The sequence below is a fragment of the Megachile rotundata genome, chromosome 16 (genome assembly GCF_050947335.1).
Source record: "Megachile rotundata isolate GNS110a chromosome 16, iyMegRotu1, whole genome shotgun sequence".
In the NCBI taxonomy this organism is placed as follows: Eukaryota; Metazoa; Arthropoda; class Insecta; order Hymenoptera; family Megachilidae; genus Megachile; species Megachile rotundata.
This window is the reverse complement of record NC_134998.1, coordinates 9,133,817-9,158,897: the sequence shown is the minus strand read 5'-3', so window position 1 is coordinate 9,158,897 and position 25,081 is coordinate 9,133,817. Positions and strand designations below refer to the sequence as shown.

The 25,081-nt window shown below is 35.6% G+C and overlaps 1 protein-coding gene across 1 annotated transcript in view; it reads right to left on the bottom strand.

Moving 5' to 3' along the window:
• Nucleotides 1-25,081, bottom strand: part of Galphao (G protein alpha o subunit) — a 30,534-nt gene that overhangs the window by 4,792 nt on the left and 661 nt on the right. Inside the window, exons 2-8 of the mRNA XM_003701736.3 lie at nucleotides 18,421-18,900; nucleotides 11,981-12,023; nucleotides 11,182-11,323; nucleotides 8,134-8,294; nucleotides 4,735-4,863; nucleotides 3,087-3,216; nucleotides 1,294-1,447 (exon numbers count right to left, since the gene is read on the bottom strand). Of these exons, the coding sequence (XP_003701784.1) occupies nucleotides 1,294-1,447; nucleotides 3,087-3,216; nucleotides 4,735-4,863; nucleotides 8,134-8,294; nucleotides 11,182-11,323; nucleotides 11,981-12,023; nucleotides 18,421-18,538 (877 nt within the window). The 5' untranslated portion in view covers nucleotides 18,539-18,900. The remainder of the gene's footprint in view (nucleotides 1-1,293; nucleotides 1,448-3,086; nucleotides 3,217-4,734; nucleotides 4,864-8,133; nucleotides 8,295-11,181; nucleotides 11,324-11,980; nucleotides 12,024-18,420; nucleotides 18,901-25,081) is intronic.

Genomic DNA, 25,081 nt, shown 5'->3' with positions numbered 1-25,081 from the left:
ATATAACAACAGTTCAATGTATACAAGTTTGAATATAGCACAATTTCAATGTGGATGTCATTGATGATAGCATATGGATGAATGTTTTAATTCAAGTATGTCACCCTACATATTAATATGGAACTCTATGCCAACACATGAGATGATTTTGTAAATCAGACTCGTAGCAGGCTCCCCTTGATTAACTATAAGGAACTTGACCACTTGCCCTTAATTAGGAATATGGAACTAGAAGATGTAAATCAGGCTACGCTATAGCTTATGTGAACTAATTCTTTTGATGTAGTAATTCTGGATAAAAATAAGTATGAGTGAACGTAACCCAATTGCTTTTAATCTTAAGGAAGAGTTCAATGAAGAACCTGTCATGAAGTGCAAATAGACTAAATACTGATGTTGTGGAGGCAAAATGAGTGAAATTTAAACAATGACTAGGATAGAAGCTGGATGCAATCTCAAGAAAAAGTTTAACGAAGAACCTATCATGAAGTGCAAATAGACTAAATAGTGATGTAAAAAAGTAGATAACAATGAACAGAAGATAACAACAGAATAATTTCAAGGGACAAAGTGAGTGAAATTTAAACAACGACTGGGATAGAAGGTGGATACAATCTCAAGAAAGAGTTCAATGAAGAACCTACCATAAAATGCAAATAGACTAAATACTAATGAGTAGAATAACAAAATGAACAGAGTAACAATGAATAGAATAATAATATAAGCAGAATAACAATGAACGGAAGATAAATAATAGAACAATTTGAGGAGACAAAATGAGTGAAATTTAAACAATGACCAGCATAGAAGCTGGATACATGACACGCGATGAGCAATACGCATTTAGATCATGGTGTATCTCAAACAAGAGGTAGTTTTCTTGTGGGTCGTGAAGGAATTCCAAGGACGGCAACAGACTACGAACTTTTTATAACAATGAGAACTTTCCGCGTCTATTTTTACCCCGTAACTTTCGATCGTTATTAACAGATGACGCTTCCAATTTACCGTGGCTCGTTATTTAAAGATTCGATAGTTTGAATTCTGTTCGCGGTTGAACAAATATACAAAAGATGAATGATAGTTCATTGAGTTCCATCCTAAATTAACGTGACTGAATGGAGCATTCTCCATGAAATTATTGTATGGTTTTCTATGACAAATTGTGAAATTATAAATTTTGGGAAATGAACTATCGAAATCTTTTACAGTTTCCAAATTTTTTTTTTAACGGATTTTCAAGTGATTTCGTTTTTCAAAAACAGTTTGGTTTTTTGAGGACTCGATTCTTACCAGCATACTCAGGGAAACAAATAGTGAGCGGAGACTTGCGAATTTTCTCCTCGAAAAGATCCTTCTTGTTCAGGAAGAGGATGATGGCGGTATCGGTGAACCATTTGTTATTGCAAATTGAGTCGAACAGTTTCAAGCTCTCTTGCATTCGATTCTGTAACAAACACATTAAAATTAGTATCGTAGAAAACTTAGAAACTTAAAGAAGAATGTAAAATTTAAAAATCAAATCCCTCCGGGTGAAAAGGAAAGAGAATGAGTAAATCGTTGTTCAGTGAAGAATGCGAGGGGTTAATCGATGAGGTCGTTCTACCGAGAGAACTCGTTAATTTTCAACAATTGCAGTCTGTCATGTTTCCTTCCCACGTATTATCCACTTGGCTCTGTACAATGATAAATAAATAATTGAACAGAAAATTTTTGCAAACCAATTTAATCAAAATTAACCTTCTTATAATAATATTCATCGTAAGGTAACGAAAGTGAAACAGAGATTTCACTGGTTTCAATTACTATTGTCACGAGTGTCATTACCGTGACGGATCAAGTATCTTTACAAGAGGATTTAATTTAATATAATACGAGAACTATCCGGTTTTAATTGTATTCAGAGCTTGTGGTATAGTGAGGTCGTAAATTACATTGTCATATTTTTGTCAGTTTTAATAGGGGAAATTATTTTGGTGAATTGAGAACTGTAGGAAGAGTATTTTTTTAAATTAGGAAGTTGGGAAATTAGGGAGGTGGGACATTAGAAGGTGGGAAATTAGGAAGTTGGGGCATTGGAAAGTGGGAAATTGGAAATTTGGAAAATTAGAAGGTTGGGAAATTAGGAGATTTGGAAATTAGCAAGTTGGGAAATTAGGAGATTTGGAAATTAGCAAGTTGGGGCAATGGATAGTGGGAAATTAGCAAGTTGGGGCATTGGAAGGTGGGAAATTAGGAAGTTGGGGCATTGGAAGGTGGGGAATTGGAAATTTGGAAAATTAGAAGGTTGGGAAATTAGGAGATTTGGAAATTAGCAAGTTGGGAAATTAGGAGATTTGGAAATTAGCAAGTTGGGGCAATGGAAGGTGGGAAATTAGCAAGTTGGGGCATTGGAAGGTGGGGAATTAGAAAGTTGGGAAATTAGGAGATTTGGAAATTAGAAAGTTGGGGCATTGGAAGGTGGGAGATTAGCAAGTTGGGGCATTGGAAAGTTGGAAAATTAGAAGGTTGGAAAATTAGGAGATTTGGAAATTAGAAAGTTGGGAAATTAGGAGATTTGGAAATTAGAAAGTTGGGGCATTGGAAGGTGGGAAATTAGCAAGTTGGGGCATTGGAAAGTTGGAAAATTAGAAGGTTGGGAAATTAGGAGATTTGGAAATTAGAAAGTTGGGAAATTAGGAGATTTGGAAATTAGCAAGTTGGGGCATTGGAAGGTGGGAAATTTTGGAGATTTGGAAATTAACAAGTTGGGGCATTGAAAGGTGGAAAATTAGGAAGTTGGGGTACTGGAAGGTGGGAAATTAGGAAGCTGGGAAATTAGAAGGTGGGGAATTGGAAAGTTGGGAAATTAGGAGATTTGGAAATTAGCAAGTTGGGAAATTAGGAGATATGGAAATTAGAAAGTTGGGAAATTAGGATATTTGGAAATTAGCAAGCTGGGAAATTAGGAGATTTGTAAATTAGAAAGCTGGGAAATTAGAAGGTGGAAAATTCAAAAGTTAGAAAATTCAAAAGTTAGAAAATTAATTAATTGGGAAATTACAAATCTGGAAATTAGGAATATTTCTAAACACATCGATGCTTACCGTCGTTTCATCTTCGTGCAGAACTTGATCGTATTCGGACATCGCAACGCAAAATATAATCGCGGTGACGTCCTCGAAGCAGTGGATCCATTTTTTACGCTCGCTTCTCTGACCACCCACGTCGAACAATCTGCGAAACAATACGAAAGTTCGAAATTTGAAAACTTGAAATGCACGATAAGTTCTTCGGTGGCCACTTGATCTGCCCATCACCGCTCTACAGTGATTAATATCTTGAGTTCTCGCTGACAGAACTAATGGATGTTCTCTGAATAGAAATGATTTATTTCAGGCTACGTGCTGAGTTGATTCGCTACGAGCACTCAATCTCATTCATAATTTGCGATTTAACAATGAGAGAATTATCAAAGTGCACTACTGTAGTTTCGTATGATTAATTTAGTTTAAGGGCCATTAACTTGGAGCCATTAACATAATTTTATTATTTAATGATGTACTTTTTAAGACAAAAATTTTACTAAAGCTACTTTTGTAACAAGATCTTCTTTTACTAAAATATTTATGATTTCAATATATGTTGATAATGTAATGATTAATAACGTACACTTAATGAAAGAATGAATAAAGAAACAGGTGATCAAATTTTCTATAATCTTTGTTGTCTACATATTTCGTTACAGGATGTTAACACGAAACCATATCACTGGAGTGCAAGATAAAAAGAAAATGGAAAACAGTTTCCCGTCGAGATATCCTAATGTGTCTGAAACGATAAAGTTTGATAAAATCACACCTGCATTTGATTCTTTCGTATCTGTCTTTTCTGACAAAATTCAAGATTTCTTTAAAATACTTCATTCAAGATAGTTCAAATTATCGAGGTGAACAAGTGGTGGTCGTTGACCAAAAATTTAATATAAATTCATCTGAAGAAATTATAAATTAACATAAACTAATAGAAATTTTCGTGACGCGCCAGGTGCGTCACTGGTTAACAGGAGTGTACACCATGTGTCAATGATTGACGACGCACCTGTTGCGTCCTTAGTTTAAAGTGAATTGAACTTAATGTAAATGTTCGAGACGCACTCGGTGCGTCACTGGTCTTATCAATAGCCAAATCAAGTTTGCATTAAAAGAGACTCGAGGATGTACAGCGTGTGTCAATGATTGACGACGCACCTGTTGCGTCATTAGTTCAAAGTGAATTGAACTTAATGTAAATGTTCGAGACGCACTCGGTGCGTCACTGGTCTTATCAATAGCCAAATCAAGTTTGCATTAAAAGAGACTCTAGGATGTACAGCGTGTGTCAATCATTGACGACGCACCTGTTGCGTCCTTAGTTTAAAGTGAATTGAACTTAATGTAAATGTTCGAGACGCACTCGGTGTGTCACTGGTCTTATCAATAGCCAAATCAAGTTTGCATTAAAAGAGACTCTAGGATGTACAGCGTGTGTCAATGATTGACGACGCACCTGTTGCGTCATTAGTTTAAAGTGAATTGAACTTAATGTAAATGTTCGAGACGCACCCGGTGCGTCACTGGTCTTATCAATAGCCAAATCAAGTTTGCATTAAAAGAGACTCTAGGATGTACAGCGTGTGTCAATGATTGTCGACGCACCTGTTGCGTCATTAGTTTAAAGCGAATTGAACTATACATAAAATAAATTTGAACTTACTTGAAATTAAGATTCTTGAAGGAAAAGTGGACTTCGACTATGCCCGTTGTTTTAACACGAGTCCTTAAAATATCCTGCTCCGTAGGCTGATAATCCCTTGCTCCTAATCGCTCTAGATCGTCCAGGAAACTGAAATTTCAAACGGACATGAAATTCAATTGTTCGTTTAACTACCAACGTGGGAATGAAAAGAATACTTTTGTAACATTCTAGGTAATTTTAAAATTATTGTCCTAAACAGTTAAGTGAAAAATTATAAAATTCCTTTCAAAATAATAATTTTATTCATGTATATATAATTATCCTTTCCTTCTTTAATTTTATTTAATGTCGTTCGATACAATATTTTAACAAGCAGAATATTTTGCAAGTTTTGTTTATTAAATATTTGAGGAGGTAGCTTTAGTACACCCGGTAGACAAAGTATCTAGGGACACAGAAGGTAAATGACATTTTAGATTGAGTCGTTAATCAAGGCCGGTATATCGATCTTCCACTCGTGATTCGCCATTCATTGCCAAAGTTGCATGCACCTGTAGCTGCCACACACTTGTCTTATCGCAATGCGTGGGTTTTACTCTTCACTCCATATAGATTACAAAACAATCGTTAACGGGTGAGACAACAATACTCGATCCAAAAAAATATTAACTAATATTCTTTTTACATGTTCTACAATCAGTTCATTAAAACCATTATTTCTAAGACACCCTGTAGAACCCACGATGCACATGCAATATGTGCAGATTATATCGACTTCAGATTTGCAAACATCTTCGTTATCGATAATTGCAAACACCGATAAGCAATCACCGGAAATCAAATTTCACGTTTCTCAGAAATTTCTTACGGCCACGAGGCACACCCTTTACGTGTGAACTGTAGCTTGCCTTTATCACCAGTTGCTTCCCGAAAGCGTCGTATATCATACGCTTCTCAGTTTCCGATTGTTCTTTATTCTGGTCAAATATATCGGGTGACTCAGTGTACTCGATTATTTTAAACTCAAAGAAACTCGTAAAATTATGAAGATACATGAGGTAATATTACCGGGTTCTGTCTGAACGTGTTAAAAATTCCTTACAAACTTATGCAAGCTCAAAATTATCTGTGATTATTTGTCTCAATATAAAAATAAAATTGAGTATCGTAAAATTTATGAAGATAAAGATCTGTTTGCATGAGGTAATATTACCATACTGGGTCTGAACGCGTTAAAAATTCCTTACAAACTTATGTGAACGCAAAGTTATCTATAATGATTTGCTTTAATATAAAAATAAAATTGAATATCCTAAAATTCGCAAAGATTATAAAGATCTGTTTCCATGAGGTAATATTACCACATTAGGTCAGAACGCGTTAAACGTTCCTTACGCAAGAAATTTGTTAAAATAAAATAATAATTACTTCTACCATTACGAACAATTGCCTACCCTTACTTCCCAATACAAAAAAATGCGAACAATTAAAACAATTCAATAATAATTACAAGAACACAAGAAGTTAAAATCATGTTTTTTTGAAAAAAAATCCCCAGTGAATCTGTCAGAATTTCCGCTCTTAATTTCGCTACTTCAGGCACTTCTGAGACCCACTTCCTTTCTCTTGCTAATTATAAAGTGTCCAATTATTAAGAATTTCCCAACGAGCGGGGTTTTCTTTCCATTATCCCTACCGGTTTCTCTCAACCCTCCTGTGTATCCCTATATTTTGTTGTTCTTCTCGGCGTACCGAAAAAGCGTTAACAGAATGAAAAAAAAGAAACAATTGGGGGTTAGAGTAGGGTGAAAACGAGCGAGCTGGTGGGGGGTCCGTGTCGGCAGCCATTTTAGGCCACGTGACAGGGGCGTGGCGTGACGTCATCGCCGATCAATACGCGGCTAAACCTAAATAAGAGAAAAGGAAACCGGGGGAAAACCGGGAAGGAATGCTCAAAATCCCTGGAAATTCTGCTGTCCCTCTTTTCTCTCCCTGTTTTGTCGTCTGTACGCGCCGTTTAATTAAATTAGACCGAGTTAGGTTAGGTTAGGTTAACTTTCACGAAATAATTAAATTCGTCAAGTCTTAAGAAACCGGTCTCTTTGAACTTGTACAACTTTGTAAGTTATTTGCTACATTTGTAAATTATAGTTTTGGATATTTTATGCATGAAAGCTGAAGGTAAATTGTAAATATTTGGGTACAATTAATTTCTTAGCAGACCTTGGCCACTGAATATGAATGAAGGTTCGAAAGGTCGAGTTTCTACTAGATTTGGAGCTATTCCAAATTCGGCGAAGGAGCCAAGGGCTTTGGCAGCTCTCTTCTGGGTTAAGTTTATTTGTAAATATTCTGTATATAATAAATCGTGTCAACGACCGTATCTTCGAAGTATTCTTAATTATAATATTTTTTAACGTAATTATAAATAATAAAATCAATAACCAGCAACGAATGACACTAAGGAAGTTGGGAAATTAGGAAGTTGGGAAATTAGAAGGTGCGAAATTAGGAAATTGGGAAATTAGAAGGGGTGAAATTAGGAAGTTGGGAAATTAGGAAGCTAGGAAATTAGAAAGATGGGAAATTAGAAAGTTGGGAAACTAGAAAGATGGGAAATTAGAAAGCTGGGAAATTAAAAAGATGGGAAATTAGGAAGATGGAAAATTAGGAAGCAGGCAAACTAGAAAGTTGAGAAGCTAAAAAGATGGGAAATTAGAAAGTTAGGAAATTAGAAAGTTGGGAAATTAGAAAGATGGGAAATTAGAAAGTTGAGACTATAGAAAGATGGGAAATTAGAAAGTTTGGAAATTAGAAAGTTGGGAAATTAGGAAGATGGGAAATTAAGAAATTAGGGAATTAGAAACTTGGGAAATTAGAAACATGGGAAATTAGGAAGTCAGGGAATTAGAAACTTGGAAAATAAAGAAAGTAGGGAATCACGAAATTAAGAAGTTGAAAAATTAGGAAATTAAGAAGACATAAAGACTTGAAAAATTATAAATTTCAAGACAGCCCCATTTTAAACTCTGCAACTATAAAATACATCTCAAATAAAAATATTGCCTTTAAATAAAAATTTCGTTAACCGTAAACTGACCACCCGCGACGTTCAAGGGTAGAGCTATTTTTCAGATTTTTGGCAAACGAGTTGCTTGAAGAATTTGAAACAGAAAAAGTACGAGGCTGCTTGAAGGTGAAAATGACAGATCGATTTCTTTAGAAGTTTAATGAGACCTGATGTTTGGATTGCCTTCGAGCTAGACGATCTTTCGAGACATTTCATCGAGAAGAAAGTGTCTTTGCGGAGATTTACAAAATTTATTTTCCGACTACGTCCATGGTTACACTTTACTGTTATAGTAGGTGGAGCTCATAGATAGTAGGAGTTTGTGATAAAATCTTGATATGACTTACTATTTTGCAGAGTCGTTGAGCTGGTACTCGTTGCTCCTTCCAAAGCATTCCTGAACACCATTGTCAGACCAGAGCCTCTTCATTGCGACTAAAAGTTCCTCGCTAAATGGTTCCGTGTCCTCCATTCTTTGAATCACGTCGAACACCATTTTTGCGTCCGTCTGGAACAATAATTTTCGATACATTTATAGTTTATTAATGGTGGCACGATTTTCTTTGGTGTGTTCTTGGTTCAGATGAAATTCTTTGGAAATTAGGAAGTTGGGAAACTAGAAGGTGGGAAACTAGGAAGTTGGGAAATTAAAAGGTGGGAAATTAGGAAATTGGGGAATTAGAAGATGGGGAATTAGGAAGTTGGGAAACTAGAAGGTGGAAAATTAGGAAATTGGGGACTTAGAAGATGGGAAATTAGAAGGTGGGGAATTGGAAAGTTGGGAAATTAGAAGGCGGGAATTGGAAAGTTGGAAAATTAGAAGGTGGGGAATTAGGAAGTTGGGAAATTAGAAGGTGGGGAATTAGAAATTTGGGAAATTAGAAGGTGGGGAATTAGGAAGTTGGGAAATTAGAAGGTGGGGAATTGGGAAGGTGGGGAATTAGAAAGTTGGGAAATTGGAAGGCGGGGAATTGGAAAGTTGGGAAATTGGAAGGCGGGGAATTGGAAAGTTGGAAAATTAGAAGGTGGGGAATTAGGAAGTTGGGAAATTAGAAGGTGGGGAATTGGAAAGTTGGGAAATTAGAAGGTGGGGAATTGGAAAGTTGGGAAATTAGGAAGTTGGGAAATTAGAAGGTGGGGAACTGGAAAGTTGGGAAATTAGGAAGTTGGAAAATTAGAAGGTGGGGAATTGGAAAGTTGGGAAATTAGGAAGTTGGGAAATTAGAAGGCGGGGAATTGGAAAGTTGGAAAATTAGAAGGCGGAGAATTGGAAAGTTGGAAAATTAGAAGGTGGAGAATTAGAAAGTTTTGAAAATTAGAAGGTGGGAATTGGAAAGTTGGGAAATTAGAAGGTGGGAAATTAGAAAGTGGAAAATTACTTTACACTGCGCGTAAGATACCAAAAATTCTCCCATACTCTCAACGATACACAAAACTTACATCTAGCTGTGCCTACCGCCCTAGTTAACCCAAACCCTACAATTCTGCAATTATGAATAATTTTTTGACACAATAATGTTCCTAGAGTATAAGAAATCTCAAGCAGTGATTCCTTTAATTAATTCTAACAAAGCCTCAAGTTTTTAAATTATATGTACTTTATGATATTAGAGAAGAAATTAAGCCTTTCTTATGAGACGTGATAGCCATTGAAGCTCTCGATAAGAATACCCAGTGGACAATAAAGGATGGAAGTATTAAATCTCAGTGTATTAAAGGTCTTTCAAATTTCTGTAGCAAAAGAAAGATTATTACACATTAATTTCGACTTGAAAGATTTATCTGTATGCTTGTAACGAAACTAATTACGAAATGTACAAGAAATGTACGATGTTAGAATTGTGAGGGTACTAGACTTGAGAAGGTTCTAAAGGAAATATTTCTTAAGTTGTTTTAGTGTGCTTAAAAGTGAACTGTCACGGCGCACCAAAAATTATTGATAAGCCATGCAGTGAAGCGATCGATGAGTATCTCTGAAGACAATTTCTGAAGCACCCTCATCGGTATATTTACCGATCGTGGCTTCATCGTTTACCTTAGAACCAATAACGAGCCCCTGTCTTGAAAACAACGAACACAAGGGGTTGCCTCGAGTGTTGATTGATCCGAGTTCTTGAATCAGTGTCTCTCAATCCGATCACTGTTTCCGAATATTTTTTATCGGGAATGGCGCATCGATAATAATAAAGCAAATTGTGTAACATGTGACTTGTTATTTGGGATGGGAAGTTAAGTCGAAAATGGGGGGGTTTTGAAATTTCTAATTTTTTAAGTTCACATCTTCCTAATTTCCTAATTCCCTAACTTCCTAATTTCCCAATTCTGTAATTTCCTAACTTCCTAGTTTCATAACTTCCTAATTCCCTAACTTCCTAATTTACCAATTCTGTAATTTCCTAACTTCCTAATTTCCCAATTGTGCAATTTCCCAACTTTCTAATTTCCCAAATTTCTAATTCCCCATCTTCTTATTTCCCAACTTCCTAATTCTCCACCTTCCTAATTTCCCACCCTCTAATGCCCCAACTTCCTAGTTTCCCATCTACTAATGCCCCAACTTCCTAATTTCCCACCTTCTAATGCCCCAACTTCCTAATTTCCCACCTTCCAATGCCCCAACTTCCTAATTTCCCACCTTCTAATGCCCCAACTTCCTAGTTTCCCACCTTATAATGCCCCAACTTCCTAGTTTTCCACCTTCCAATGCCCCAACTTCCTAATTAACCACCGTCTAATGCCCCAACTTCCTAGTTTCCCATCTTCTAATGCCCCAACTTCCTAGTTTCCCACCTTCCAATGCCCCAACTTCCTAGTTTCCCACCTTATAATGCCCCAACTTCCTAATTAACCACCGTCTAATGCCCCAACTTCCTAGTTTCCCATCTTCTAATGCCCCAACTTCCTAGTTTCCCACCTTCCAATGCCCCAACTTCCTAGTTTCCCACCTTATAATGCCCCAACTTCCTAATTTCCCTCCTTCCAATGCCCCAACTTCCTAATTATCCACCTCCTAATGCCCCAACTTCCTAGTTTCCCACCTTCCAATGCCCCAACTTCCTAGTTTCCCACCTTCTAATGCCCCAACTTCCTAATTATCCACCTCCTAATGCCCCAACTTCCTAGTTTCCCACCTTCCAATGCCCCAACTTCCTAATTACCCACCTCCTAATGCCCCAACTTCCTAATTACCCACCTCCTAATGCCCCAACTTCCTAATTTCCCACCTTCCAATGCCCCAGCTTCCTAATTACCCACCTTCCAATGCCCCAACTTCCTAATTTCCCACCTCCTAATTTCTCAACATCCAAATTAGCCCATCTAATTCTCGCACCGCCTATTTGGCAAACTAATGCCCTTCTTTCCGTCACATCTCTTATTTTACTGGTTGAACTTACCTCTCGTTCATTGGTCGAAAAGCTGATGCCCAAAGTGGGCATCGCTCTTAGAATAGCGACTAGAGATTGTATCGTGTTGCTATATACTACGGGCTTGTACTGCTTGAAGTCTTCGGGTGTAAATCCACTTTCATGGATAATTCTGTAAAAATAAATGAAACACTCATCAGTTACACTCGCAAAGCTGAATATGATTTCTTCAACCCCTTGCACTAAAATTTATTAAGGGGTCAAATAGGTAAATGATGACATAGTGAAATAGATCAGTAATGATACAATAAAATTGTATACATGTCAATTTGAATGATGTAGGTATGTACGTACTGATTCTGACAGCCGCACCTGACAAATCATAGTGCAAGGGGTTAAAACCGACAATTTCATCAATCCCTGTCCCGTCTTGAAATATCGAACCCGTCGTGGAATTTGTACACGTACAATTTATTAAAAAATTTCCTGTTTGTTTGTTAATGGTAAATGAATGGTCCAAGAATGATGTCTGCGACCGAACACGCGACGCTTTGTTCACGGCACACCATGAATGGGTCCATTGACGAGAAAACAAGATTTCAAACATGTTTCACTGGCAACCGGTCTTTCAACATGGAAACTATCGATTTTTCGAGGTGAACAACCCTTAGGATGTCAAGAGACAATGGCGTGTCTCTTTATTCTAGCCGATGATTATTACCGAACAATCTAATTCAAGCGATGATCATGTCACTTTAACGTTTCTGTTAAATTACGTGATCGGGCACCAGTGAAACGTCTAGCAACAATACTGTATTTGTGGACTCACTTCATTTGTTTAACGATGGTACTTTTCCCAGACTCACCAGCACCTGAAGCACAAATAATTAAGAAAATGTTATTAAATAATTCTATTGACTTGCTATAATTCAGTTAAATAATTCTATCATGCAGACTGTCATTTGTAACAATTTACATAACTTATTTAGTTTAATTATTTAAGTTAGAAGTGTTATTATTTTATTTTGACTGAAGATACAGTTTTATTTTAACTGAGAGCCTTTTAATTTTAGATAGGAACGTGGATAATTAGGAATATAGAAACCCAAGAATATTTGGATCTAGGGAGATGGACATTTAAATCTTGAGATAGGAATGTGAATATCTAGAAATAGACAGGGTGCCTCAAAAGTAGTATAGGTCCATGGGGTAGCTGATTCTGAACAAGATTTCCCTTTGCGAAAATGTGATCCGAAGCTCCGTTTTTGAATTATTAAGGAAAAACACAGACCAATCAGAACGCGATGCGCGCGCAGACGCGGACCGCCCAGCGGCCGAGCACGCGCAATCCTCGCGCTCTGATTGGTCCCCGGCGTTTTTGCTTAATAATTCAAAAATAAAGCTTCGGATCACATTTTTGCAAAGGGAAATTTTATTCAGAATCAGCTGCTCCATGGACCTACACTAGTTGTGGGACACCCTGTAGGGACACAAGAATATTTGGATCTAGGGAGATTAATCGATATTGGAATCCATGTTATTTGAATTTTGAGACAGGAATGTGAACATCTAGAATATAGGAACGCAAGGATATTTGGACCTAGTAATTTTTCCAAAGGTAATTTCTATTTTAGTACCGTATCCTAATTTGATGAAAATGTACAACCTAAAAATTGTAACAAAATTGTAACTAAAAATTGAAAGTATACCTGAGCATTTTTTTTAAAGTAACCTGTATCAATTTTTCTTTTTGACAAGATTAAACATTTGCTTATCTCAACACCACAATGATTCACGTATACGTCAATAATAACAGTAAATCATAATAAATGTATCAATAACGATATCGAAATAATAAGAAAAAAAGATGCAAACCATTTCTTCATTTCTCGCTTTGCAAGATTTCCCCGATTAAACTAAAAAGGACGTCGAAAGGCACGAAGCGTCGTTTTTTCCGAAAATCTCGCGTCCAATTGAAGCAGAGACAAAGAATTTCTGGTTTTCTGGTCGGCATTCAAACTCGAGATTATTCGAGGGAAATCTGGGCTCTGTTTATTGGTGTTACCAATGACGTCATCCCTTTTGCTTGCGTCTTCTACGAGTATTTTCATCCCATTTATGCCGCAGGAAACGCAAACGGTCGTTCTTTACTTTAACCCGTATATCATTCGCTAATTTGAATGGCTGTTAAATCGATCTATCGATGTAACATTGTACGATCCTATGGTACTGATTGAATTAATCGGTATTTAACAATTTTTATAATTAATTGCTTCTGTTATTCATTCGACTTTTTATGAGTTTCAAAATCTGATGTGTAATATGATTTTATATGACATGATTTGCAATTAGGTATGTGACTATATGATTAGGTATGTGACAACATAATTAAACGGGTAGCAATATGATACTACTGTTTGCTTGTTTTAATTTGCAATTAAATATGTAACAACAGGGTCAGACATGTAGCAACATGGTTAGATGTGTAACAACATGGTTAGACTTGTAATTAAATGGTTAGATATGTAACAACATGGTTAGACATTTAATAGTATGGTTAGATATGTAATAACATGGTTAGACATTTAATAGTGTGGTTAGATATGTAACAACATGGTTAGACATTTAATAAAATGGTTAGATATGTAACAACATGGGTAGACATTTGATAATATTGTTAGATATGTAACAACATGGTTAGACATTTAATAGTATGGTTAGATATGTAACAACATGGTTAGACATGTAATAAAATGGTTAGATATGTAACAACATGGTTAGACATTTAATAGTATGGTTAGATATGTAACAACATGGTTAGACATTTAATAGTATGGTTAGATATGAAACAACATGGTTAGACATTTAATAGTATGGTTAGATATGTAACAACATGGTTAGACATTTAATAGTATGGTTAGATATGTAACAACATGGTTAGACATTTAATAGTGTGGTTAGATATGTAACAACATGGTTAGACATTTAATAGTATGGTTAGATATGAAACAACATGGTTAGACATTTAATAGTATGGTTAGATATGTAACAACATGGTTAGACATTTAATAGTATGATTAGATGTGTAACAACATGGTTAGACATGTAATAAAATGGTTATATATGTAACAACATGGTTAGACATTTAATAGTATGGTTACATATGTAACAACATGGTTAGACATTTAATAGTATGGTTAGATATGAAACAACATGGTTAGACATTTAATAGTATGGTTAGATGTGTAACAATATGGTTAGACATGTAATAAAATGGTTATTATATGTAACAACATGGTTAGACATTTAATAGTATGGTTATATATGTAACAAATAGTTAGACATTTAATAGTATGGTTAGATATGTAACAACATGGTTAGACATGTAAAATGATGTTTGTACTGTTTGTCATAATTTGCAGTTAATTACAATTGAAAATATTAAAAAACATTATATTAATTCATTTTTATCCAAACTTTAAGTTTGACGTATTACATCCGCCATTTTGTGATACATTCCACAAAACTGTATCAGCGTAAAGAATAATTTTTCCCGCAATGTTTAATCCTATAACGAGCACGCGAGAGCATCAACGATTACGACAGAAACGGGCACGAAGGATAGACAATCGATTCTCATGAATTTATTAGACAAAAGTTAACCTATGTGGCATATAAGTGACACGCGATAAAAAAAAACGCGACGGAAGTCGAGTGTAACGGCCAACTTGACGAAGTAGAATCGGAGCGTTCCAACAGATCGATAGAAGTAGAACGTGGTAGGCACACGGTTCGGGATGAAAGAGCTTTTTAAAAGAGGGGGAGACCCGCCACCCATAAGCAGGAAAACAAGTTCCGCTGGCACAGTGCGCCACGTCATTTCCGGTCCCATGCTTCCGGCCTCGAGAGCACAGCTTTTTCCGTTTCGCGCATCTTTTTCGCCCGTGTCTTCTCGATAATCACGCGACCAAATTATAATTTATCCGCTTCGTTTTTTTTTTAGTCGATGCTTTATTGGGTCATACGATAACTTCGTATCGCGTTTCGTTTACGTTGTACTGATCTGATTATTGTGGACATTTTTTAGATGCTTTATTATTTCATGAAAGTGGATATTTGAGATGCTATGGATTTTTTATAGTTATTGATAATGCTTTGATTCTTAACTTTAGTCGAACTAACCTAAGCTTAGTATAGTTTGATTATTCGTGTTTGTTCTCTTTGGATGTAATTCAATCTTATTTCAAATAAGCGTAATCAGATTTCGATAACAATGTATCAGATTATTGAGTCACGTGTTGAGGTTATGTTTCGTTGGAAGGTTAAATTTTTGAAGGTTAGGTTCGTGTTAAAGTTAGGTTGTGTTATAAATTAAATTAATGGTAAGATTAGATTTCGTTGAAAGGTTAAGTTGTTAAAAGGTAGATTCATGTTAAAGTTTGGTTGTGTTACAAATTAAATTAATGGTAACGTTATGTTTCGTTGATAGGTTAAATTATTAAAGGTTAGGTTCGTGTTAAAGTTAGGTTGTGTTATAAATTAAGTTAATGGTAAGATTAGATTTCGTTGAAAGGTTAAGTTGTTAAAAGGTAGATTCATGTTAAAGTTTGGTTGTGTTACAAATTAAATTAATGGTAACGTTATGTTTCGTTGATAGGTTAAATTATTAAAGGTTAGGTTCGTGTTAAAGTTAGGTTGTGTTATAAATTAAGTTAATGGTAAGATTAGATTTCGTTGAAAGGTTAAGTTGTTAAAAGGTAGATTCATGTTAAAGTTTGGTTATGTTACAAATTAAATTAATGGTAACCTTATGTTGAAAGGTTAAATTAAATTAGGTTAGACTCCTGTTGATGTTAGGTTTTGTTATATGTTAAGGTTAGGTTTTCTTAAAAGATTAAATTAATAAATAAATATAGTTAGATTCATGATAAAGTTAGTCCTGTTATAAATAAAATTAATGTAATGTTAAGTGTTGTTGAAATGTTAAATTAAATTAAGTTAGACTCATGTCAAAGTCAGGTTCTGTTATACGTTAAGGTTAGGTTAGGTTAAAAGGCTACATTATTAAATTAAATTAATTAGATTCATGTTAAAATTACTTCTCTTATAAATGAAATTAATGTGAGTGTTAATTTTTGTTGAAATGTTAAATTAAATTAAGTTAGACTCATGTCAAAGTCAGGTTCTGTTATACGTTAAGGTTAGGTTAGGTTAAAAAGCTACATTACTAAATTGAATTAGTTAGATTATGCTAAAGTTACTTCTCTTATAAATGAAATTAATGTGAATGTTAAGTTTTGTTAAAATGTTAATTAAATTAAGTTAGACTCATGTCAAAGTCAGGTTCTGTTATACGTTAAGGTTAGGTTAGGTTAAAAGGCTACATTATTAAATTGAATTAGTTAGATTCATGTTAAAGTTACTTCTCTTATAAATGAAACTAATGTGAATGTTAAGTTTTGTTAAAATGTTAATTAAATTAAGTTAGACTCATGTCACAGTCAGGTTCTGTTATACGTTAAAGTTAGGTTAGGTTAAAAGGCTACATTATTAAATTGAATTAGTTAGATTCATGTTAAAATGAGGTTCTGTAAGAATAATATTAAAGCTACGTTACATTAGTAATATTAAACTACAATTATCACTTTAAACTTCGAGTGTCTCCTTACAGGCGGCAATATAACGAGACTCAACTGTAGGTCACAGCAAAATTGACATCTGAACCGTGCGAAAGTAATGACATCACAATAGGAGCAAAGTCGTCGATTTGCGGACGCACGATCGCGTTGATAATTGAAAATTTCACGCTAATTAAAATCGACTTCGTTAATTTGAAGTCATGATCGTCGACATCGGTTCAAGAGAGTCATTAAAAGCAAACAGTACGTTGAACACGAGTTACACGGAACAACGAGCCAATTAATTATCCATCTGTAATGCTCTTTTTATATTATTTTAATTACTCGTTGAGTAAACTGCTCAGAAAAACGTCTCCTTTGTTACAATTTTAATATTTAACTAGAATTATCCAGGCCCAGTTATGAATAATCCGGAAGAAACAAAAGAAGACAACAAAAATAATTCATGAAAAGTTCTTTCCATATTAACCCTTTGCGCTCGAGAGGCGCCTCTTAGGCGCCATTCGATTTAATACAATAATTTAAAACAAGCATTATTTAATTAATTCTATAACAGTGCTTACGTGATGTATAAACATAGTGAAATAGACAATAGTGGAAATTATTAGTAGAGAAATAATAACTTCAAAAAAAGTCATTTAACATTTTAATTAATATTTTAAAGTTGCTGTTTGCAAACAGTAAAATTATCTTCGAGTGCAAAGGGTTAAAGAATCTAATTTTCTTCATGGTCATAATTACAAACCTTGAATGGGTACATATGGTCAGTATTACATAATAAACACTCGCCTCCTTACGGTTTTATATTCGTTGTTTATATTATGATCAATCTAACCCATTAAGCCTCATCCTACTTATATAACAGCTACTTTTTCGCGTTCAAGTATTTCACTCACATTCTGGATCCCTAAATATTTTTATCTACTTAATCGTTTCATTTTAGTAACACACTATCTGTAATGTACATTACATCTTGATTGGTTGAGTATTAATTACATAGACATGTACATGTTAGGCAGACATGTACATTTTCACACATGTAGCTACATTCTCACATATGTAGAGCCATAATCTGTACACCTATATATATTGCTAAATTAAAATATATCTGGTTCTCAATATCTCTGAATCTGACTATTTTTGGTTTTGAAGTATCTAGATGAGATATACTTAGGCTAAAATGTCTTTGGACTTCTATTGTCTTAGATGTAGTCTCTTGGTGATATCTCTGATGTCTCAAAATCCATATGCACCCACATCGCTGTGGCTCTACATACTTATAGTACTGTGTCCCTCTATCTGGAGTACTATGACCCTCTATCTGTAGTACTATGTCCCTCTATCTAGAGTACTATGTCCCCCTATCTGCAGTACTATGTCCATAATAGCAGTACACATAGTAACAAACCATATAGTAACAATACTTAGTTATCAACTACCAAGCTTTTCATTTAGACTAAGTTGTTTCAGTTATCAATGCACCAAAAAAGTCTTCCCTACATCACATTCCCCTTAACAAATTCCCCACATCACCTTAACAAATACTTCCCAAAATTGTCTACTAGTCTTCCTTAAAACCGTAAAGTTTAAGAAAGAAGATTGCCAAAAGGGTGAAGGTGAACGCACTCACCAAGCAGCAACAGCTTGATGTCCTTGGCAGCCTGGATCCCATCCTCCTTCAGGTTCTTCTCGATCTGCTTGCTGCGGGCCAAGGCGGCCCGCTCTTCCGCGGACATGGCACAGCCCATCTTGCTACAGGTTGCCTTCACAAACGCCACCACCAACCTCGAAATCTCCCCTGCCTCGGAACCGAAACCGTTACTCTACCCTCTTCCTGACCACCGCTCGCGACCCACGTCGCAACAGTCGTCCCGAGATTTTCTCCGTCCTCGTCGTCGTCGTCGCCACCCTCCTCCTCCTCCACCACCTCCTCAGCTCCTTCACCGCCACCCTCGGACTGCTCTTCCTCCTCGACGGCGTCGTCTTCGTCTTCGTGTTCTTGGTCCTGGCTCGTCAACCCCCTCCTGGACGCGGTTCACCTGCCTTCCCGTTTCCTACCGATGGAGACCGCCACCCTGGGACGAGTTCAAACCTCTCGTGAGCACCACCTCTGTAACAGAACGCGTACAGTGCATTCTTGTGTTCGATAACGCTTTAAGGGTTAGAAGGCGCCTTCGGAGAGCCGAAGGCACGCCTCGGGATCGTGGAAATGGATTCGCATCACTATTTTAGATAGGCTTTTGCTGTACATCCTCTTTCAGAGTTTTAATTTAAGATAATCGCGTAGGAATTGCCGTATAATCACTTTCAAAGTTTTATTCGTTTCAGATAATTGCGTAGGAAGAGGCTTCATTTTGAATTACAATGGATGGGTGTAGGGCATAGGGCTTAGGGCATACGGTGTATACAGGATGTGTCATAACTAGTGTTCTAGAAATGAGGGGTAGTTGATTCTGAACAAGATTTCCCTTTGCAGAAATGTGATCCAAAGCTCCGTTTGTGAGTTATTAAGGAAAAACACCGGACCAATCAGAGCGCGAAGACGCGGACCGCCCAGCGGCTGAGCGCGCGCAATCCTTGCGCTCTGATTGGTCCGGTGTTTCTCCTTAATAATTCAAAAACGAAGCTTCGTATCACATTTTCGCAAAGGGAAATCTTGTTCAGAATCAGCTACCCTATGGACCTACACTAGTTGTGAGACACCCTGTAGGGACACAAGGATATTTGGATCTAGGGAGATCATTCGACAATTTGAATCCATGTTATCTGAATCTTGAGATAGGAACTTGATCTAGAATATAAGGACGCAAGGATATTTGGACCTAGAAATTTTTGCAGAGGTAATATCTATTTTAGGATCATATCTTAATTTAATAAAAATTGTATGTAGGAGAGGGTGTAGGACGATGGAAATTTAAAGAAGTATGTTTGATGACCTTGAACGTAAAACATGCGCAATCGTTAAGAGTACGTATGCGCAGTTTGATAATGCGATCAGACTTGGGCCATTTTTAATTGCCAGACTATGCACATAGGTGCATAACTTTTTATTCCCATAACTAAACGACTTAATTTTTATGAACACGATGTATCCCTTTTTATCTCACGTTCCAAAAAGAAATAGCGTATATAAAATAGCACTACATCGCATTTCGAAATTCTGGCTCTTGCAATCGGTTATCAATTTTTATATCTTCCACGAATTATTTGCTCAGATGCTCGTAATCGATAACGACGTGTTCAATTAACGATCAATGAGATGGAAATGTATAATAACCGAAGTGAAAAGAGAGTATTAATAAAGCTGTTGATTATTTTTGACCGGTCAGGGAACATGTTTCTCTGATAAGAAGACCTCCTATCTCGACCCAACCTTTCGATATTGAGTGCGTGCTCGAAGGCTTCGAAGAACCGGTGATATCAACACGGGGTTAAGAGCGCGCCACAAACCTCTGTGTCGTTACTTTGCGGTTAACAGTTTAACAGTTGGTAATTCTAGATTGTTGCGTATCAGCTGGCTTTCGAAAAAGTCTGACACGATTTCATGACATAAAAGTATCGCAAAATAGTACTTACTGCATATCAAATTAAACCTGGTTGCACGATGTAAGAGCACACGAAGGTCGATTTACTTTGCACAAAATGGCTACTCGGTAGCGAACGATACAAGGTGATGCATATCAAATGATCGAACGTGATTTCGTCGCATAAAAATGTGATAAATTTCTTTCGTATTACAGCTTGAAATTTAAGGATTATTGCAATTTAATGATTATTTAATAAATGTTCTAGGTAAGACTTGAAGTTCGCGAGTGCCATTTTGTGGTACTTTTATCGAACTGTTCTTAAATCATTATTTACAACTTATTTGCAGGAAATAATTTTCTGTTAGAAGCATTTACGTTTGCACAAATATTTTCACTGACTTGAAAATGATTGAAGGACTTTAGCTTTAAGTGGATACCTGACAAGTATACCTGCCATTTTGTGACGCTTTATGTCAACGACTCAAACGTGTCAAGTTATGTTTCAGAATTAATTTCGACTGAAAGTTAGACTGAAAGTTAGACAGAGATTTGAAGAATAAAGTATGTATAAATATAAGAAAAGAAATGTTAGAAATATAAAATGAAGAGGAAAGGACGGGTTGCTCGCACAGGGAGGACGCATCAATACGTGCAAACAATGTAACGCCGCTAATTGCAAACGACTTTTATCAGACGAGAGTTCGTTTACACACTCGATAGCTTTACATCGCGATGAGTAATTTGTTTGTTACGCCTTAACGATCCGTTCGGAAGAGCTTTCCTTTTTGCGATTGGCGAAAATCTCGTGCTGGAAATAACGAGAAAACCACTCTTTCGACAATTTTACCACCTCTTTTTTATTGAAACAGATTTTGTAAATTCTGAATTCATAAATTGCTTAATTTGTAAAATTCTAAGTTTACAAGTTGATTCCTAAATTCCCAGAATCTTAAAATTAAATGCTCAAATTCCCAAAATCCCAAAGTTACTAAATCCCTAAATTCCCAGAATCATAAAATTACTCTATTCCCCAGAATCCCGATATCACCAACTCCCTAAATTCTCCAAATCTCAAAAGCAAATCCATAAATTCACCAAATCTCAGAAGCAAATCCATAAATTCACTAAATTCCAAAATTCCCTAAATTTCAAAAGCAAATCCATAAATTCACCAAATCCCAAAAGCAAATCCCTAAATTCTCAGAATCCTCAAATCTCCAAATCCCCAAATTCCCAGAATCCCTAAATCCCAAAATCACCAAACCCCTAAATTCCCAAAATACCAAATTACCAAATCCCTAAATTCCCCAAATTCCAAAAGCAAATCCCTAAATTTCCAGAATTCCCAAATCACCAAATCCCTAAATCCCCCAAATTCCAAATCACCAAATCCTCAAATTCTCCAAACCCCAAATCACCAAATCCCCAAATTCCCCAAATCCCAAGATCAAATCCCTAAATTCCACAAATTCCAAAATTAAATCCCTAAATTTCCAGAATTCCCAAATCACCAAATCCCTAAATCCCCCAAATCTCAAATCACCAAATCCCTAAATTCTCCAAATCCCAAGATTAAATCCCTAAATTCCCCAAACCCCAAAATCACCAAATCCCTAAATTGCCCAAATCCCAAGATTAAATCCCTAAATTCCTTAAACCCCAAAATCACCTAATCCCTAAATTCACCTAATCCCAAATCACCAAATCCCTAAATTTCCAGAATTCCCAAATCACCAAATCCCTAAATCCCCCAAATTCCAAATCACCAAATCCCTAAATTCTCCAAACTCCAAATCCCCAAATTCCCCAAATTCCCCAAATCCCAAGATCAAATCCCTAAATTCCACAAATTCCAAAATTAAATCCCTAAATTTCCAGAATTCCCAAATCACCAAATCCCTAAATCCCCCAAATCTCAAATCACCAAATCCCTAAATTCTCCAAATCCCAAGATTAAATCCCTAAATTCCCCAAACCCCAAAATCACCAAATCCCTAAATTGCCCAAATCCCAAGATTAAATCCCTAAATTCCTTAAACCCCAAAATCACCAAATCCCTAAATTCACCTAATCCCAAATCACCAAATCCCTAAATTCCCCAAATCCCAAGATTAAATCCCTAAATTCCCCAAACCCCAAAATCACCAAATCCCCAAACTGCCCAAATCCCAAGATTAAATCCCTAAACTCCCCAAACCCCAAAATCACCAAATCCCTAAATTCACCTAATCCCAAGATCAAATCCCTAAATTCCCCAAATTCCAAAATTAAATCCCTAAATTCCCTAAATCCCCCAAATCCCAAAATTCCAATTAAAGAAAGAAGATAAAATTGAACGTAACACAGACCTAGTTCCAAAGAAAAAAATATTGTCCTAATCCTCGAACCCAGCTCTATAAAAGCGATATTTCAGAGATGGAACGACTTCGAAAATATCCAGAAGAAAAATAAAACTTGCGCGAAGCAGTGCCGAAGTACCATCAATGCGTCACGAGCTACTAGTGTTAAAATCGGACTATTTCTTAACACTTGTTAGCGTTGGCAGAATTTTTAACATGAACGCAAAACATCTGCTATTTTCGAACTAAAGAAAGCGTTTGAATCCCTTAAAATTGAACAGCCTTTTAAAACTACCTTTTGACAAAAACCAAATGGAGGCTGTAAATAAACAATGAGTTAATTTCTGGTAAGTTGCTTGTTTCTGTTTTAAATATTTATTGAGATCATAATTTAGTGAAATTTACTATTATGCTGCTGATAATTTTTATAATTTTATATATAATTTGTTTTAAATTAAATTATTATAATTTGTTGCAATAACAATTTTTTGTAATATATAATTTAATGGAAGTATTGCAAAATTTTATTCATGACACATCAATTTGAAGACCAAAGAAAATGGCTGCTTAAGTGCCTCATTATTGTTTTTGGTGTAAAATAATAAATGGTGAATTATAACAAATAATGTTCGACATACAATGAATTGTTTAACAAGTTCACATAAAAATAACACAAAGTATCAATTGTCACGTAAATTTAAAGGTTGAGACTCAAAGAAAGTAGTCCTACAAGTTATCGCTTAACGCCAAAACAAAATGGACGCCAATAGTAAACAATGTACAATTTCAAAACAAAGTCAAACATGATTATGACACAGTCATAAAATGCCACATATGGTACATTAATTTAAAGCTTGATGTTTAACAAAAATGTCTACGTAAACCTTTCATACTTATTCTAGAAAATGATTAAGTTACAAAATGGTTGGAAATTATAGCAAAGATGGAAGTCTGTAGAATGAGAACCACTGTGAGCGCAATTCGATATCAATTAAACCTCACGATCTATCAACGGTGTTTAGAGCTCGGGTCGACGAACAGTACAGTACGGAACAACAAAAAAAGATAAAAATATTCGAAGGTTTCCATGGTCTCAAAAATAAAATCTATTTTGACATTAGGGCGAGTCGGCACACTCAATGATAATAGTATTATGACACATTTCGAAACGTATTTCAAAATATTACATATCTATTTCAAAATTTATCAGTTAATCTTTTAATTTAAATTAATTTATAAAATGTTCGTAATTAATAAACATATTAATTTTAAGCAGTTAAAATAAACGTTACCATCAATAACTTATTCTAATTAGCAATTAATTACTCGTACATCGTGGGGTCCTATGGAGAATACAGGTCAATATGGTTTATGAAATTTGAGTCAATTTCTTGGAATACAAAGATTCGAATTTTCTTTCGAACGTAACGTCTGATCGGTAAACGAAGTAAACGTTCGAGAAACACCACAGAGATATTAAATTTCATCGTTGAACCGACCACTACCCCAGCTTCGATTAAACAAAGAACAGAAAAGGACACCGCTGTCACTCCTACGCACAATCTCGAACATTTTAAAAATCACTGTGTCACGATTAACCCTTTGGCTCGTAAAACATCGAGTCACGTTCATTGTCACTTAATAAACGCCGAGACAGTTTTACGAGACAACGTTTATATAACATTGAAAATTTAAATGTTGCTAATATAACAATTTATCAATCCGATTTAACTTTATACAACTTGATTTAACCTGGATCTAACCTAACCCTAACGTAACGTGAATGGACTAACATAATCTGGACCTCACCCTAGCCTAACCTAATAAGACATGTCATGATAGATGTTAATTTATACCTATATTAGTTTGGTTATCTTTGTAAAATTATTATTAGGTACTAGGGTGGATTTGCATTAGGGTGCTGCACTATATTCGTATATTTTTTGTAATAATAAATTTGAGACGTTATTAAACAATATGGGGTTAGAATATATTTAAAAATAAAAATATGTGTAGCACATACTAAATGAGTTGCAACAATACCACAGTAATAAAATATATAAAGAAATTATTTATAATCGATATATCTAATAATTGCAACTCATTTGTATCGTAGAGACAAGACAACTTGAGGTATCCATAGTAATACTAGCAGGGGTGGGACCTTGTGTCTTCCAATTTTAATCAGTCAAGGTACGCAAAATTAAAATAAATATGGAGGGTTACACGTCAAAATCGAATTCGTAACACCCACAAATAATTAATATATCGAAAATTGATATTTACGATAGATCGAATTATCCGGCGTGCGCAACAAATTATACGAGTTGTTGCTCGTGCGAATCACATTTACAGTATCGGATATTACGAATAAAATTTGTAAACGCGAAACGCAGGATAATTCGGTTAAATCGGGGGTGAAAAA